This window comes from Lynx canadensis, chromosome B3, assembly GCF_007474595.2.
Source record: "Lynx canadensis isolate LIC74 chromosome B3, mLynCan4.pri.v2, whole genome shotgun sequence".
Lineage (NCBI taxonomy): Eukaryota > Metazoa > Chordata > Mammalia > Carnivora > Felidae > Lynx > Lynx canadensis.
The window spans coordinates 124,817,941-124,836,604 of record NC_044308.2 but is presented as its reverse complement, the minus strand read 5'-3'; the positions used below and the strand labels follow the sequence as shown (position 1 = coordinate 124,836,604).

General features: G+C 40.1%; 1 protein-coding gene across 1 annotated transcript in view; it reads right to left on the bottom strand.

Annotated features, from left to right (window-relative positions):
• The window catches only part of TSHR (thyroid stimulating hormone receptor), a 159,175-nt gene that overhangs the window by 26,964 nt on the left and 113,547 nt on the right, over positions 1-18,664 (bottom strand). Inside the window, exons 5-7 of the mRNA XM_030319715.1 lie at positions 16,803-16,877; positions 15,293-15,370; positions 11,965-12,033 (exon numbers count right to left, since the gene is read on the bottom strand). Coding sequence (XP_030175575.1) covers positions 11,965-12,033; positions 15,293-15,370; positions 16,803-16,877 — 222 coding nt within the window. The remainder of the gene's footprint in view (positions 1-11,964; positions 12,034-15,292; positions 15,371-16,802; positions 16,878-18,664) is intronic.

Sequence of the window (18,664 nt, the reverse complement as noted above, 5' to 3'; positions counted from 1 at the left end):
ATTTTTTGGTTTCCCATTGCATATAAAAGTTGTGTTTAGACCATATTGCAGACTTTTAATTGTACAATAGCATCATGTCTAAAAACCCAATGTAAATATCTTAATTGAACACTTTGTTGCTAAAAAATGCTAACGGTCACCTGAACTTAAGCAAGTTGTAATCTCTTTGTTGGTGGAGGACTTGCCTTGATGATGATGGCTGCTGACTGATCGGGGTGGAGGCTGCTGAAGGTCAGAGTGAATATGGCAATTTCTTAGGACAACAGCGAAGTTTGCTGCATTGATTGACTCTTCTCTTCAAGAATTATTTCTCTGTAGCATGTGATGCTGTGTGATAGCATTTTATCCACAGAACGTCTTTCAAAGTTGGGGTCAATCTTCTCAAACCCTGCCTCAACTAAATTTATGTCATAATCTAAATCCTTGAGTTATCATTTGAACAATCTTCACAGCATCTTCTCCAGGTGTGGATTCCAACTCAAGAAACCACTTTCTTTCCTCATCCATAAGGAGCAACTCCTCATCCATTCAAAGTTTATCATGAGATTGCAGCAATTTAAATATAATAATAATAAACAAGTTTGAAATATTGTGATAATTACCAAAATGTGACAGACACAAAATGAGCAAATGCTGTTGAAAAATGGCACCAGTAGAGTTTGCTTGATGCAGGGTTGATTCAAACCTTCAATTTGTAAAATGCAATATCTGTGACTCACAATAAAGGGAAGCGTGGTAAAATGAGGTATGCCTGTACCTGATCAGTGGTGACTGTAGTTTTCAATCCACTTCAATACCAACTGATTTAAATTTTCTCAATATTGGTCAATATTCCCATTTGCTTCTGAAGCCTGGGCTTAAATCAGGAAGGGAGGGGTCCCTGGGTGGCTCAGTCAGTTGAGCATCTGACTTTGGCTCAGGTCATGATATCACAGTTCATGAGTTCCAGCCCTGTGTCAGGCTCTGTGCTGACAGCTCAGAACCTGGAGCCTGCTTCGGATTCTGTGTCTCCCTCTCTCTCTGCCCCTCTCCTGCTTGCACACCGTTTCTCTCTTTCTGTATCTCTCTCAAAAAATAAACATTAAAAATATTTTAAATCAGGAAGGGAATGACCATGGTGAAGGTGGTGAATTTCTTTGGGGCAGGGTTGCCTGGTTTAGCAAGTAAAAATACAAGATGCCCAGATAAACAATGAATAACTTTTAGCATAAGTATTCCCCATGTAACTTTTGAAACATTCCTATACTAAAAAGTTGTAGTTTATCTGAAATTAAAATTTAATTAGGTGGCACGTATTATCTCTGACAATCGTGTTTGTTGGGGTGGGGCAGGTTATATAGATAAGATTACAGACAATGAATGTGTAAATGAGTGAATAAAAACAAAATTGGGGTGCCTGTGTGGCTCAGTTGGTTAAGCATACAACTTTGGCTCAGGTTGCGATCTCACAATTCATGGATTTGAGCCCCTTGTCAGGCTCTGTGCTGACCAGCTGGAGCCTGGAGCCTGCTTCTGATTCTGTGTCTCCCTCTCTCTCTGCCCCTCCCCAACTCAGACTCTGTCTCTCTTTCTCTCTCTCAAAATAATAAACATTAAAAAATTTAAAAAAATCAATGTAGCTCTCTTCAAAAGCAGTGAGGTGGGTGAAGTTCAACTTTTAGTGACACATGAGATTGCTTTAAGGAAAAAATAATCCAGAATGAAAGAAGACTCAGCATATGGTGTGGTGGCCACGTGACTTTCTTGATGGCAGTGACAGCTGGTTTACAAATGCCACAGGGTATGGGCAGGACATGGCTTTTCAGGCAGTGACTGAGAAAATCCTAAGCTTCTAGGACATTGTTAAGTCTGAAATGGAGGGGTTCAATTAATCTCATACACACACACACACACACACACACACACACAAAGACCCGATTAAGATGTGGCAGCAGTCACGTGTGTCTTCTGGTTAAATGGCTGTCATGTAAGGCTGTCAATAACAGGCTTCATGTGGTCACTGTATGACTGTCCCTCAACCCTCCATGTCCATGGAATTCCTTTGGTCAGTGATAGCTAGAGCAGGCAAGAACCATCTTGGAGAAACAATCGGAGAGAAGACCCTGAACAGCATGATTTTGTAAAAAGACAACTAAGTGGAGTGCTGCACTGGCTGGCATCTCTTTTTGTATTCTTTGGACCCTGCAACTTGCAGATCACATTCCGTTCCCAGACTCATGTGAGGATCGGTGAGCTCATCTCAGTTTTTCCTCTTCATTGCAGACTGCTACAAGTGAAAATCGGCTTGCTCTAATCATTAGAAATTATTGTAAAACTAAATAATTGCTTGTCCAATTCTGTAGTGTTTTCATCTGATATTCAATACGCCCCCAAGGATAAGGAGACTGGTTGATAAGCATTGCAGTTTACCAGAAACGCCGCAGAAGATTTCAAACTGGGAAAGCCAGCCAGAGTCCAGGAGGAGAGAAAGGATGGAGAGAGGGTGCAGCCAGCTTGAACGGAGATGAACTGAGTCTTGGGGGAGGCTGTGTTCTCTAACACCAGCAGGGTTGTTGGGCACTTTATCTCTTAGAGTTAATTAGGTGCTTGCTCAAAAATGAAACTATTAGGGGCGCCTGGGTGGCTTAGCCGGTAAGCGTCTGACTTTGGCTCAGGTCATGATCTCACTGCTCATGGGTTTGAGCCCTGTGTCGGGTTCTGTGCTGACAGCTCAGAGCCTGGAGCCTGTTTCAGATTCTGTATCTCCCTCTCTCTCTCTGCTCCTCCCCTATTCACACTCTGTCTCTCCCTCAAAAATAAATAAAGATTTAAAAAATGAAAATATTAGTCCATGTGTAGGTGTTTCGAGGGGCTTCCTTATTATCACAGATTGTGATAATTCCGTGAAGCTTTTTACCTTGGGTTCAGATTGCTGATCCCACTTTCCATTTGAAGCTAAGAGGATGGGATGGGGACATAGATTTTTAAAACCCTTAATATCCAAGAGGAAAGTGGTTTTTTTTTGTTGTTGTTTTGTTTTGTTTTGTTTTTATCATCCTCATTTATCACATAATGTTACCTGAGAATGTCAGTCTGGTTAGACTGATGCCTTCACCATGATTTAGGCTGATTCTCCTAGAATCCACATTCTATAAACAACCTTGGATAAATCAATCACAAACCTTGGTAGGCTACATGAGTAAGCTTTACTTACATCCTTTACAGGGATGGGGTATGTGATCATTTTTGCAAGGATATCCTTTTGCAAGGATATGGTTGACATAAATGAGCTTAATAGACAGTATAAAGTCTTTGAGTCAGAGCTGAAAGGAAAGACTTCTTGAAATCCAGGATTTCTAAATACAAATACTATGAAGGGCTTATGGGAAAAGAACTAACATTTCCTTTAGAAATGATACAGACACTACTACGGGTGTGTTCAATGCTTTACACTGCTTATGATGTGTATCTCACAGTTAAGGAACAATGTAGTCAGAAAAATGAGGATGGTCAGGAATGAGTTGGGGAAGAATATCCAATTGATGAACTTAGCATGGAAGATACAATATTATAGCTCACATCCTTGTTCATTGGACTTATCCTTGGCACATAACAGCCATTCAGTAAAAACTTGATGGATGAATAAATGAATGTCCAGTTGCTGGGTAACTCCTAGCTAGAGGTGCCCTATATATTATGTTTAGGTGAGGAAGTGACCTATGTCAGAGGGAGGAGGTTGACACTGTGGCAAGGAAAGTTGTGGCTGCTGTGGAGCTTTGCTCTGTGGGTAATTTTGGATATATTTCAGCTCCAAGATGGAATTTCAGCCTGCATTTCCATAGTCCCTTTAGGGGAAATTTGGGCTGGCACCTGTTTATGTTGTGAGACTCATGGGAATACTTCTGTAAGGAACCATGTTTCTCCATCTATGCGTTGGTTATTTGGAAAAATTAAAGGGAACCCCTGCCCAGCCCTCATTGCTCCATGGAAATCCTTTTGGTAGCAGAAATCAGATCTGTCTATAAACAGTAACAGGTGAGAAAATGCTCAAGGTTTCAATAGACAGAGGTAAAAGCCAGCCTTAGAGCATATCTTACAAGCCATTCAAATACTCCATGGGAAATAATAGCCTGCTTAATCCCATAATCTTCTCTATTGTCATCTTGTCCCAGTGCTCCAAACTGTGGTGTTTTGTGTCTAATCAACTAATGTGTGAGGCTCATTAGCACATGAATTGTGTTGACTTCTCTGTTCATAATGACTAGCTGTTCAGTATGTTCTTAGCAGATCAACATGGTATTTTTTTTTCTTGCCCAAATGTTTACTGTCAGATAGTAGCTAGTTACTTGAGTTTGACAATAGAAAATACAACACCGAGAATCAGACATTAAGTAACATATCCCTATGCCAGATTGTGTGAAAGAGAGGATGGAAAAGAGGTTCCAAAGAATGAATGTGTGGCTTAATTTACAACTGGGAGCAGTTCAACTTCTGCTGAGCAAGGGATGCTTGTATTATCATTAATTTCACATCTGAGTGATGACAGTGTGCTTGGTTCCATATGAAATCACAGGACCAAGTGCTTTTACACATCTGCCATGATTTTCAGAACTTTTACCCAACTACAGCTGAAGCATCTGTGCTTGTTCTTAATGTGAAATTTGTCCAACTTGGCTGCAATTGCATTCTTTGGTTCCACTAAAAAAAGGTCTAAATGAAGTTAAGTCTGCTAATTTCAGTAAATTGACACAAGGCAGATGATGGGGAATCATTGTTCTTTCAGACGATGACACATTATTTAAATTAGAACCTAAAGATACACAAACATACTTCTGGAGAATTTAGCAATTTGCTAACATGCTAAGTGTAATGTTTGTACACAAATAGAATAATAGTAGGATATTGATGTGTTCACATTAGTTTAAAATCACAGTTAGCATTGAGACCAGAAGCAACAGCCCTATGTTAAAATCACAAAGTGAATACTATTTCATTATTACTATGGAAACTTGACCTCTGTTTTCTCCATCTGCAGCTCAACTCTTATCTTCCTGTAGTTCCCAAACCGCCTTAGCCCCAACATCATCTTGATTTTACCTTGTATTTATATGATACCTTTCACTGAAGTGCTTAACTCTGAAAAAAAAAATAAGTTTCCATGAGCCAGGAATCAGAAACTGAGGGTAGAATGATGAATAGATAGAACATTGTTTTATAACGGAATTTCAAATTTGGATTCAAAATACTAATTGGAAAGAAAGATCTTTGTTTTCTATTATGATTGGATCTGAACTTTCAAATCCTAAAATATTTTTGTCCAGATACTTCTCTTTATCCCATACTTGCCTTTGACCTTTACCAGGAATTGGAAGACTATATATTTTATCACACAGTCATCCTCACCGAGTACCCTCATCTAGAGCAGAGGTCCACAGACTACGACCATCTGGTCAAATCTTGCCTGCCACCTGTTTTTGTAAATAAAGTTTTATTGGAACACAGGCTCATTTTTTTTTTTTAATGTACTGTATGTGGCTGCTGTTACACTATAATGGCAGAGTTGAGTAGCTGCGACTGAGATCATATGGCCCACAAAGCCCGAAATATTCATCTGGCCCTTTCCAAAAATGTTTGCTGATCTCTGATCTAGATTTCTAAAAGTCAATAAACAAACGATTCTCATTTAAATATTTCCCACGTTAGTTAAATCCTCCCCCAAACCTTTAACATTTCACATAAAAATGTCAAGAAAGTATGGTGAAAATGGTGCACTGATTTCTTTCCTATGTTTAAAGGCATAGTTACAGTGAGTACAAAAGACTATAATTCAGGGAACCGTGAAATGAAATCCATTTCCCTCAACTTTATAATTCTCTGCCATTAGCCAGGCCTCTTGTAGAACCCAGGACATGGTCAGAGGAGAAAGATGGTGAGAAAGTAGAGAGAGTCTTCTTACATAGCCTCTTCATAGGTTTAACTTCAGAAGATCATCAGATGATCTGAAACTCTACTGGCTCTTAGATTCTCCATAGACTGCCTCTAAAATAGACCTTGTTAAATTTATCTGCTGCTCAACAAAGTTACATATCAAAAGATTCTTCTTGAGTAGCATTTCCCCAAAAGTGTTCTGTGGAACACCAATCCAGAGAGAGGCTTCTGGAACCAAGAGCTCCCTGGGAAGCTCTGCATACTGCCTTCCTCTCTTGGATACCAATAATTCAGCTTGTCCTAGTAAAAGACCCAAGAAGTCCGCCATTACACTTTGTTGAAATTTATAAGGGTATGAATAGCTTTTTAAAAATAACATCCATGGGGTGCCTGGGTGGCTCAGTCGGTTGAGTGACAGACTCTTGATTTCAGCCCAGGTCATGATCACAGGGTTGTGGGATTGAGCCCTGCATTGGGCTTCAAACTGAGCATGGAGGCTGCTTAAGATTTTCTCTCTCTCCCTTTGCCCCTCTCTCCCAGTTGCGTGCTCTCTCTCTAAAATAAAAACAATAAAAAAATAAAATAAAAGTAACATCCATTAATTTACCATGGAAAAAAAATTCAAGGAATGTAGTTTGGAAAATGACACAAGAGCTGGGGAGAATCTGGGATAGAAATTATTGCCCCCTTGTTAGTGTTTCCATCTTTTCAATAGAAAATGTCTCTAAATTCCTGTGATATTCTGCAGCTGATTTGATGACCGAAGCTATAAAATAATATGCTGCTACACTTACGCTGAGAGTCATGTAGCACAACAGTCTCCAGATTACAGAAGATTCACTTTGGAAATCTCTTTAAGTCTTTGTGGAGTTCTCCAACGTGACCAAAAGGCCATTTATGAGTAAGCATGAGATGTATTGAAGCAAAATGGTCAACATACATGGCCTAACTTCAATCCCAGTCCTTTGAATTTAATAACATTTTATCAGCCAGCCTTTTTTCATCAAGGTGTCTCCCACTCAGACCTCATTTTGAAGTTCGCTGAATTGGTGACCTTGCTGCATTGGTAAAGCCAGGTTCTCACTGAAGAATGACACCATTGCTTGGGGTGAGTCTCTTCTGAAACTTCTACAGGTTATTTCTTGAGTCTTGAGTGGCCTCTTTTCTCTCCCAAGTGCACTCTTCTTAGCTGCAAGATATTTTAGCTTCTGTATTTTGTGCCTGTAATAGACTGAGCTAAGAAGTGTTCTTAGCCCATTTTCCTGGGCTAAGTAACAAACCACAGTAGCCAGAGGAGTTGCCTGTCCAAGCCTTGGTCGTGGCTGCTAGGTCAGCAAATATGAATCCCAGGAGGGCACAGGAAAAAGAGTCTTGAACAAGGGGATCCAGGTCCTGGCTTTGGTTTGGCTCCACCAGCTAGCTTTACCAAATTTAAAAAGCCATGTTAAAAAAAAAAATCACGTGTTTGTTCACTTTGGGCTTCATTCTCTTCATACGCAACTGTGACTGTTGGACAAAAAGACATAATAACATACTCTGCAGCCACGGTTCTTGATTCTTGCTTTACACCGGACTCACATAGGGAGATTTTTTAATGGCCATGCCCTGGCTACACCCAAACCAATTACACCAGAATGTGTGGTAAAACCTAGGCATCTGCGCTTCCAAATCTCTTCAGGTGATTTCAGTTTTTGGCCAGTATTAAGAACTATGCTGTGTAGCCCTAAAGGCTGAATTTTACACCCCACATCTCTGTGCTTAAAAAATGATAGCTGAGGGGTGCCTGAGTGGCTCAGTTGGTTGAGCGTCTGACTTCGGCTCAAGTCATGATCTCACAGTTCATGGGTTCAAGCCCTGCATTGGGCTCTGTGCTGACAACTTGGAGCCTAGAGCCTGCTTTGGATTCTGTGTCTCCCTCTCTCTCTGCCCCTCACCTGCTTGTGCTCTGTCTCTGTCTCTCTCTTAGATATAAATAAACACTAAAAAAATTTTTTAAAAAATGAGAGTGATGGAGAGTGATACCTGTCAATGACTACATATAGCAGGATAAAGGAACAGATAATTTAAAGCACAGCTCCTAATCATGGGCTTTAAAATCTTTTGCTTGTAACAAATAAAATTTTTACAAACAAATGACTCTATACCTGAGGTTGGGTTCTGGGTTTTTTTAATCTCATCTAGCATTCTGAAAAAGCGGTTTTGGTTCAGAAAAGAGCCAGTCAGACACACTGAATTCAGGAGCCTTACGACCACCTTTGGTCTCCCTGGTTGAACGTTTCTTCACTGTCCCCACCCCTGCCCTTACTAATGTGGCTCTGTTGCCTTAATGCTAACATCTTAATGCACCTGCTGTCTAGCATGGTTGTGTGACAGTCTTCTGATATCTTTATACCCTAGGCATCTCAAATTGTCTTAATTATTTTAAGAAGTCCCAATTCTCTGCTTTATTCACAGAAAATTTGAATTGGGAAAATTATTTCCCTTAAGGCCACAGCTTTCTAGGAATAGTTGAATCAAGGAGGAAAATATTTGCTTAGATTCACATAATATTGAAGTTGAATGCTAATAATTAAAAAAAAAACTTGATAAATCTAGGGAAAATCATGCTTATATCTCCAAGTAAGGAGGCCAATGTTATTGAATATTTAGTGTTTAGTTATTTTCTTTTTTTTTAATGTTTATTTTTGAGAGAGAGAGGGAGGGAGGGAGGGGCAGAGAGGAAAGGGAACAGAGGATCCAAATCAGGGTCTGTGCTGACAGCAGTGAGCTCAATGTGGGGCTCAAATTCACAAAGAGATCATGACCTGAGCTGACATTGGATGCTTAACTGACTGAGCCACCCGGGCACCCCAGTGTTTAGTTATTTTCAATCTGAAGTGGATATTTTAGATATGGCTCATTTCTCCCTACTGTACTTTGACCCTTAGTACTGCTGCCCTCAAGTTGACGCCACTAAGAACGCATGCTCAGTGTAGGCAGGGAGCACATTTCTCTTCTCCATCTTTGTGTCACCTGTGAATAGCACAGTACCTGGCTCATTGTAGGTCTTAATAAATACGTTGAAAAATAAATGAAGGATTATGTAAGATTTGTATGATAAAGTTAAGACAGAAGTAGGGTCTTTCCAATACTGTAAATAAAATTGATGTATAAGTTTTCATGTTACTCTATTGAGTCTTTTCAGTCTTCTATTTGTGTATTTTTAAAATGACTAAAACCTTAATGAGACAGTTTAGAGAAAAGTACTCTAATCTCTATTTTTTAAGTTTATTTATTTGCAACAGAGGCAGAGAGAGAGAGAAAGAGAGAGAGAGAGAGGGCACAAGTGGGGGGTGGGTGGGAAGAGAGATAGAGGGAGAGAGAGAGAATCCCAAGCAGGCTCCACACTGTCAGTACAGAGCCTGACGTGGGGCTTGATTTCATGAACTGTGAAATCATGACCATAGCTGAAATCAAGAGTCTGACGCTTAACCAAATGAGCCACCCAGGTGCCCCTCTAATCTCTATCTGATAAAGATCATGAGAAAACCAAAAGCCTGGCAAAGAGTGAACCCCCACTTCAAATGGAACTCATAAGGCCATGCTGGGGTTTAATGACTTCAAAACCTATTAGAATTTATTCTTTAAAGATGGAATCCTACCAGAATTAACCACTTAACTCCTAAGTCAGAACAAGACCACTTAATCTGCATGTGTGTTATTTGTCTGCTTGTTTGCATCCAGGGCCCCTGCACATGATTCTGTAGGTCATCCACCTTCCCCTGCTTGAGTGTGGTCCACGCATCAGCAGCAGCATCATGACCTGCGAGCTTGTTAGACATGCAGAGTCCTGGGGCCACCCCAGATCTACTTAATCAGATTCTGCATTTTAACAAGATCCCCCAGATGGTTTACGTGTTCAGTAAAGTTTGAGAAGCACTGTATAGGAACAGATCTAGAACCATAGGCCTTCAGGTTTTGTGACAATCACTCCCTGAATATAAAATAACTACATATGAAATGTTTAAAGAGAAAAAAAGATGGAATCACAAAAATGAGTAAGAAGTAAGACTGCCAAAAATGAGCAGGCAGGGGCACCTGGGTGACTCAGTCGGTTGGTTGTCCGTCTTCAGTTCAGGTCATCTCACGGTCCGTGAGTTCAAGTCCCGTGTTGGGCTCTGTGCTGACAGTTCAAAGCCTGGAGCCTGCTTCAGATTCTGTGTCTCCCTCTCTCTCTCTCTGACCCTCCCCCTCTCACACTGTGTCTCTCTCTCCACTCTCAAAAATAAACAAACATTAAAAAAATTTTTTTTAAATAAGCAGGCAAATTTTTTAAAAAAGTAGATAGAAGTTCTAGAATTGAAGAAAATTGTTGAAAAAATACTCAGCGATATGTTATTAAACAAACAAAAATCTGTTGTTTGTTGTTCCAGCTGACTCTTACCATGGGGGGTTTTCTTTCTTCTATGTGTGATTTTAAAAAAAATGTTTATTTATTTATTTTGAGAGAGAGAGAGAGTCGTGAAAGCAGGGGAAAGGCAGAGAGAGAGAGAGAGAGAGAGAGACGGAGGGAGAATCCCAAGCAGGCTCCACGCTTTCCACACAGAGCCCTGCACAGGGCTCGATCTCACAACCATGAGATCATGATGTGAGCTGATCTCAAGAGTCAAACGTTTGACTGAGCCACACAGGCGCTCCCTCCTATATGTGATTTTTGACTGTGAGCTCATACATATCTGATTGATCTTGATCTTTAAAAAATCTAGGGGGCCTGCACTGGTTTTTTCCTTCTGTCGAGGTTTGCATTTATTTCTGCTGGAATCAGAAGGTACTCCTAGGGTGGTACCACTCCAGCTCTGGTCCAGGTTCTCTGGCTTAATCTAGAAGTCTCTGATTTACCTCACTACCCTGCCTTCTCACTGTACTAAAGCCTAGTATCTTGGCACCACTGATCTTGGCAGCCATCCCTAGGAATGTTCACCTTCTGTAAGCACCCACCACTTTGGCTTCAGCTCCTGGTTTCTTTTCCCTCTCTTGGAGCTATGACATAAAATATAATCTTTTTAAATGTATGATCTAGTGGTTTGGTAGTAGGAAGGCCCTACAAGTTAATTCGTCCACGACACCGTGGGAAGGAGACTCTACTAAAGCTATTTTATCATTTATTAGATATTAAGTTAAAACACAAATTAGTAGGGCTGAGCCAGTCCACAAGCTCTTAGATACAACATATATTCTGGTGTCGATACTGGGGGCCCTAAAGATCTGACAGAAAAGTACAACAAAGACAGAACCCCAGTTCGATGGCTATCTTTTGGTCAACATCCTGTTCTAAGCATTATTTATTTTGGGGGCAGGCAAAAGTTGGATATGTCTTTTCAGCTATTTTTGAGTGAATCAAATATAAACTAAACCTTTTGGAAAAGTGCTAGAAAACACAAAAAAGATAAACCTTACTTTCTGAACAGCTTTGGACTCAATTAAAGACACCTTTTACTTCATGTACATATAGATGAATGTTTACACACACACACACACACACACACACACACCCCTACAAGAAAACTGAGATGTGAGGGCGATCTGGCTGTGACATCTGTCACCCCATTGATCACCAGGGTTGAGTCCATTGATCTGGCTGGCTAGGCAGGTGTGCCCCCTCCTCTCTCACCACTCCATGTGCATCCCTCCTGAAGCTGTGCACTTGGTCGAAGAGGACAACCTGCCCCTGTAGAGAAGCACTGTTCTTCAGTCAAGGGTTTATAAGTAGCTGCACAATCCTGCTAGAACCTCCAAACAAGCTCTCAAGGAAACTGAAGATGAGACCATCGTTCTCCATTTTATCAAGGATAAAACTTTGGGATTTAGAATTGGAGTCATTGTAAGTATATACTAAAGCTGCCTCTTGCTAAGTTATTTAACACCATCTCCACGTTTTGGTCATGCTAACTCTGGGTTTGAGGAATGCTCTGGTAGAACCTATCTCTAACAGAATTGTGACCCATGGGATGATTCCCCATTGAATGGGTGTGGGAATGTGAAGGAAAACAGTGGTTTCCATGATTACCCTTGACTTACACAGCATCCAGCTTTGTGCCATTGAAAGCATGTCCTTGGATTGAAGTAAAGCCATTGTTGTATAGTTTCCTACAATCAACAGAGAGAGGAGAAATCAGTGACCCATAAGAGATGAGGGTTGGGCTTCAGTTCTGTGGTATCAGAAATGTGCATGAAGGTTCTCAGGTCCCACAAGAAAACTTTACAGTATGTCTTGCTTGGAACATAGAGTAATATCTCCCAGGGTGAATCCCCATTTTCCACACATCTCCCAGTAACTTCAAACTGTTTCTCAGAAGTGGATTTAGTTGGAAGAGCAAAGATTTGCCACGATTAAGGATTTATTTTGTTTTATTTTTTTCATTTTTATTACTTTTTATTTTTTAAATATGAAATTTATTGTCAAATTGGTTTCCATACAACACCCAGCGCTCATCCCAACAGGTGCCTTCCTCAACGCCCATCACCCACCCCCTATCAATCATGGGGGATGGGAAAAAAAAGATTGATTTTTAAATGTTTTACCTATACTCAAAAAAGAAGAGTTTCAGGTAACAGTTAATTCAATGTCAGTAATGGAGGAATAACTTCAGTTTCTTAAGAGGTCAATTTTAAAAGATACTATTCATCTGAATGCATAAGCTTTATATTTTCCTATTTAAAATGCCACTTCACATTTGTGTTTTATCCACATTTTTGTCCTCAGGGCTTATCATAGGTTAAATGCTTAATGGTTGCGGGCTGAATCAAATCGAACTTCAAAGACAAATCTAAGAAAACAGGTAGAGCATTCTCTTTTGTGGAAATTTTGATGTTTTAAGTGGTTGCTATGTTTCCGTGACTAGCTACTTTGTGCGGTGATCCCTGGGACTGGACTGAAGTGTCATCTCCTCTATGTACTACTCAAGTTACTGAGAGGTGGGGGTGACTTGCCAAGGCCACATTGAGGCGGAGCTGCCGGGAGTCAGGATTTCTGTCCTCAGGAAGTGATTCTTCCTAAGTACCCAAAGGAAAAGGAGCCCTAGCCATGGGAGCTCTGGTCTCCAGGGGGATGCATGGGGGCTATTGGCATCCAGAAAGAGAAGGCAGCCATGACCACAGTCAAGTACAACTAGTGACAGTTGTAGGGGAATTCTGAAAACCTTTGTACCCACCACCTGTTAACTCTGGTGACACGCTATGAAGCATGCAAGAGACTCTTCACTTGGAATTTTATCTGGCTCTGTCACTTCATCATATGTGATCCTGAGAATTTCTCAACCTCTATTGTCCTCAGCTTTCTTATCTGTAAGAAATATGATATTAATACCTAACCAAAACGTTGCTGGGAGGATCAAATAGCTATATGTTTATTGGTGAGAGACACTTAGGACATGACCGTGTTAAAAGGGATACCCTGAAAACTGGCATTTATCCTATGTAGTTGTGGAGAACTGAGACTAATCTTTGTTTTTATTTTTGATTAGTTTTAAATAATCATACAATGAGTTTAATTCCAGCTACTAATGTGTCCTGGGTGAGGATTGCAATGCACAGAGGTGCTAGGCACAGAGGCTGAAGAAAGCTCTGATAATTTTTTCTGAACTAGAGTTCTTTTATATTATATGTGAGAATCGTGAGTTTGAGATTTCTGTTCTCCCAAACTTTACTGAGATTCCTAGACAATGAAAATATTCTTTGTTGGAATTACATTTCAGAGATTAAATAAAACTCTTACTGGACAAACAGGCCTTAAAAAGGGAAAAAAGTGAAGGAAGGAAAAATAGTGAAAAAGAAAAAAAAAGGATTGCAAACTCTGAAACTCTATCCTAACAGGAATATGCATATAAATTCTGCTGTTGGACTCATACCCTTTCATACTTTTTTGAGCATGAGCTTCAAAGAAGCAAGAACATTCTTTTTCAGGAATGTAAAAATAATCATCTGAAAAGATAGTGGGCAACTCATGCCATCCCCACCACTAGATTGCAGGAAGCATGAGATTCCCTTATTTGGATGTTTGTTAAACACCTACTGGGGCCTGTGCTCAGTGGGACAACCAGCAGCTTTTACTTGAGAGGGCTGCTTGGGATATGAGGTCCTTAGGAAAAAAAATGCCAAAAGCTGAAGGTAACCTTCTGTAAAGAAACTGAGAAAGTAGTTTACATACAATGAGTGGTAAGTGGTACAATGGAAACCTTTACAGAGGAGACAAATGGCCTTGGGGTTTGGGACTGAGCAGGCTAAGACTCCAGGTCTTTGCTGTTTTGTCAGATGAAATGGTGGCCAAGAACGAGTCTCTTTTCAAGAGAGCTCTCTCCTTGTTTCGAGAAGGATGAACTGAAATGTTCCACTGTGAATAGAGTCCCAGAGGTTGAGATAGCTTCAGAGGGCCTAGATTGATAGACTTAGAATGGCTTGGAAGCAGCCCCTTACAAGAATGGCAGGGGAGGCTTGGATCAATTGTGCTGGGGAATAACCCAAACAAATTTATATATAATAAAGAACCCCTGGACTGTAGTGTGACCAGAGAAAGGGAGCTGGGTGACAATCCAGGCAAAAACACCACCAGGCCTGAGCTTGGACAGTGGTATTGAAGCTAGAGACAAGGGATCCTTTGGACAACCTCAATTTTATTTTGTGGCTAATTTCATGAAAGAGGGGAATTTCCTACCAGTTTGGAGAATTAACTTTTATACTTCTATTAGACTTATTAGAACATTTTATAAATTTCTCTAATAAACTTCTCCTTTATCTAAAGAGCAGAACCCATTCAAACTCTGGAAAAGTAATGATATAGAACAATACTGTTTTCTATTCAATATGGCTTTATAGGAGTTTCATAATAGTTGTGATGACCAAGTTGAATGTGAGTACAGAGAGGATGAGAAGCCCTTAGTGGCATCATTTTCGAACTCAGTGACCTTGGAAGAGTTCAATGTGCTCTAAGCCCAGGTTCTTCCTCTACACAATATGGATACTAGAATACAGTTATATTATAAGGTATGCAGGTCAAATCTGGTCCAGTACTTGTTTTTGTAAATAAAATTTTATTGGAACAGACAGACTCACTAGTTTATGTATTGTGTATGGCTACCTTTTTCAGTTGCCACAAAGGCCATGTGGTTTATAAAACCTAAATGGTCTTCTGCAGATAAATCATGCTGACCATTTGTACAGGAGAATACTTGTCTTGTTACCTAAACCATTTTGTCATCTGCTGAGTACCATACCATAAGGCAATCCTCTTAACTACTTTAGTAGATGATACAGCACATCCTATAGTATATTTCTTGGATGGGCTATGAAAATACGACAGTGGTCCAAATAAAAATTGCATTTTGGTAGAAGTAGAACTGGCATTACTCACAGTGTCAAGGTTTCATTGCACAGTCCCTGAAAAGCATTCGCAGGGATGGACGTCATGTAAGGGTTGTCTGTAATTTCACTGCAAAAGAGGGGGAAAAAAAACACTTGGTAAAAAAAAAAAATGCTTTCCTTCTGGAGCTGGGCTCTTGCTCTACCTATGCTCTCAAATAAATAACCTGACACAATTTAGTTTAATCTTGTTTCTTTTTAATTTTCATTGACATTTCTTAGCTGCTAGTGGCTAGAGGTCCAGTGAGGTGGTGAGAGCTGTCCCAGGTGGACACGCAGTCACAGCCCCAAACGTGCAGGAAGCAAGTGCATTTTGAGTGTGGGCTGAGGTCCCCGACTTAATCCTCATTTGCAAGGGGAGCAGGTGGATCTAGAGTATTCTTGTAAATCTGCGACCAATACTTTGTCCAGAGTAACTAGAGTTTTCTAAGTGTATGGAACCTATAAGAAGGGTTGGTAGAAGGAGATCAATGAATTTCTTTTCATGAATATTACAGAGCGTCTTCTACTTGCAAAACACTGCCAGCAGATGCTTCCGGAGAACATTTGTGTGCCAGTCTAGTTGCAAGAAGACTGCCTACATTTTGAACTGAGCTCTTCTGCAGCAAAGGAGTGTGGTCATTTTTTTCTAGCAAAATCCTGAGAGTTCAGATCCTATCACTCCACATTTTCCTGTAGCGCAGACTCAATCTGTAACTGCATAAGTCCTTTTACTTCTATACAAGTAGGTAAGACACTTGACTGTGTCACAGGTTTTGGAAAAGGGCACATGGCCACCAATCAAAAATCACAGGAAGCAGTTTTAACACCCCTAGTTACTACTCCTTGGGACTCCTCTCAGACAAAATCACTTAGATTCTCAATTCCTCAGTTTCTTCATTTGTAGAATGGAAAAAATTATAACTTCCATTTATACCTTATAAGGTGGTTGAGAGAAGTAAACATAATGCCTGGGAAAGTGTTTGAAAAGCTATTAAAAACTATGTGGAAAATAAAGTATCATCATTATCATCAAATTTCCCTTCCATTCAATAATCACATCAGCAAACACGCATGCCATAATTTGTCCCATCAAACAACAACAACAACAACAAAAAGAAGCCTTTTCTCCTGACCCAATATCCTCTAACTACCACTCTTTTTTAAGAGTAAAACTTCTCAAAAGAGTTGATGGTCACTGTCTCTAACTCTTCCCTTCTGACTCTTTTTCTTTCTTTCTTTTTTTTTGTTTCCTTCTGACTCTTTCTTGAGCCAACTCCAACCAGACTTCATCCTGGAGCTCCTGTGGAACTGCTGTTGTCAGAGTCACCAAAGTGCCATATTACTAAACCCAATGGTCATTTCTCAGTCCCTGCCTTGCTTCACCCACCAGTGCGTTTGTAACAGCTGATCTCTTCCCCTTGAGACAATTGCTTCACTCGGTTTTAACCAACCCTTATGACTGCATCCTACTTCTTGTTGGTGACAAAATACTGCCAAATATTGCATGTGTGCATACTTACAGTATAAAGAATACATCAGTAGAATAAACTTTGGTCAGGTCAGGGAATACTCCAAGTCCAGTGTTGAAAATGCCACTAAAGCGCATGAAAGAGAAGAAGAGAACAGAAATAAGGTAAGAAAATCAACACATAGGAAGCAGAATAGTGTAATAGCATGGGTTCTGAAGTCATACTAGAATCAAATCCTAACTCTTTCTTTCAATACCTGAGTGACTGTAGGCAAGTCCTAAACCTTGAATGGGATGTTGTTCCCTCAAGGTACAAGAATCTAATTCGGTCCACTAGGGTTAATACATTTTCTTCTGTTTAGAGGAGTATGAGGATTCTTTCCAAGGAATCCAAGTAGGATTCCTAGAAATAGGAATTCAGGTTTCTGTGTGTGTGTGTGTGTGTGTGTGTGTGTGTGTGATATTTCCCTGTTTTAATTGGAGGACATTATGGGAAAGGCAGTGGAATAGGGGGAGGATGGGGTAGAAAGACAATATAATACCCAGCTCCAAGCCAGGCTTCCTCTTTAGAACTCCACATTATATTGTGTTCATTATTTTGCCAAGAATGATTTTTCCATGAAAGTCACCTGGGAATACCATGGCAGCAGTACTATTTAGAAAATATGTCTAGACAAGGAATACGATCAATCAATGATAATGTCTTCACTCTCCAAAGTTTGTGTCATCAGGGAAAAATGTCAAGATTAAAAGATGTACATAAAACAGTACTAATACAGCAACTCTCAGGCTCCTGATGCCTCTCAGATTTGGTTAATTTAATATTTGTTGCAGCTACTACAATGTAGGTAGTGGAAATAGATTTTTTTTGACAAGTGTGGCATGGCATGGGGTGAGACTTAGGTAACTACCAAGAAAGTTTTAAAGGAAGTCTTCCAGCAGAGAAAAAACTCTTATTCCATTGATATACTTTCTTAGGCAAATTCTGACCTGACTCATTTTATTTTATTTTATTTTATTTTATTTTATTTTATTTTATTTTCTGTTTATTTATTTATTTATTTATTTAGAGAGACAGAGAAACAGAGACAGAAAGAGAGGGTATGTGTAGTCATGAGCAAGTAAGGGAGGGGCAGAGAGAGAGAGGAGAAGAGAGAATCCCAAGCAGACTCCACGCTCAGTGCAGAGCCTGATGTGGGGCTCGATCTCATGATCACGAGATCATGACCTGAGGTGTAATCAAGTTGGATGCTCAACCTACTGAGCCACCCAGGTGCCCCTGACCTGACTCCTTTTAGAGGGGAAGGCATAAGATTTGAAAAGAAAACAGGAGGCCGAGGTCTCAGAAAGAGCAAATGGGATATTCCAGATAACAAAGGAGAGAGTTCAGATTCCATATAGAACATGTGAAGAGCAGTAAACAAACAACAAACAGACTAGTCAATTGCAATAGAGGTTCATGTGGAAGAGTGTGGAGGGAAGAAGGCTCTGGAGTTAAGGGAGGATCATGTATTGGGGCTGGAAATGCCAGATTAGGAACCAGGATCTCTCGTTTCTTCAAAACCCCAAACAAGTCCATCTCCTTTTTGACGTGCCCTCAAATTTCCTGGACCCCAAATAATGTTGTACCTCTCATTTATCACCTACCATTATTTTCCAGTAGGAGAGAAATTTTTTGATTCCATTTATGGGAACTGGCATATGTTGGGAACAATATGTTCCCAACTAGATTGTAAGCTTCTTGAAGCTTAAGGACAATGTTTTATTATCCTATATGTTCCCTGCAGAGTTCTGCACATACTGAGGGATCATCGTATCAAAGAATTATTGATTGATTGAAACTCAAGATCCATACAGGAGTGATTGCCTTGTCCCATAAGTTTTTATTACTCCCCAGATACGCCTCCAGCCACA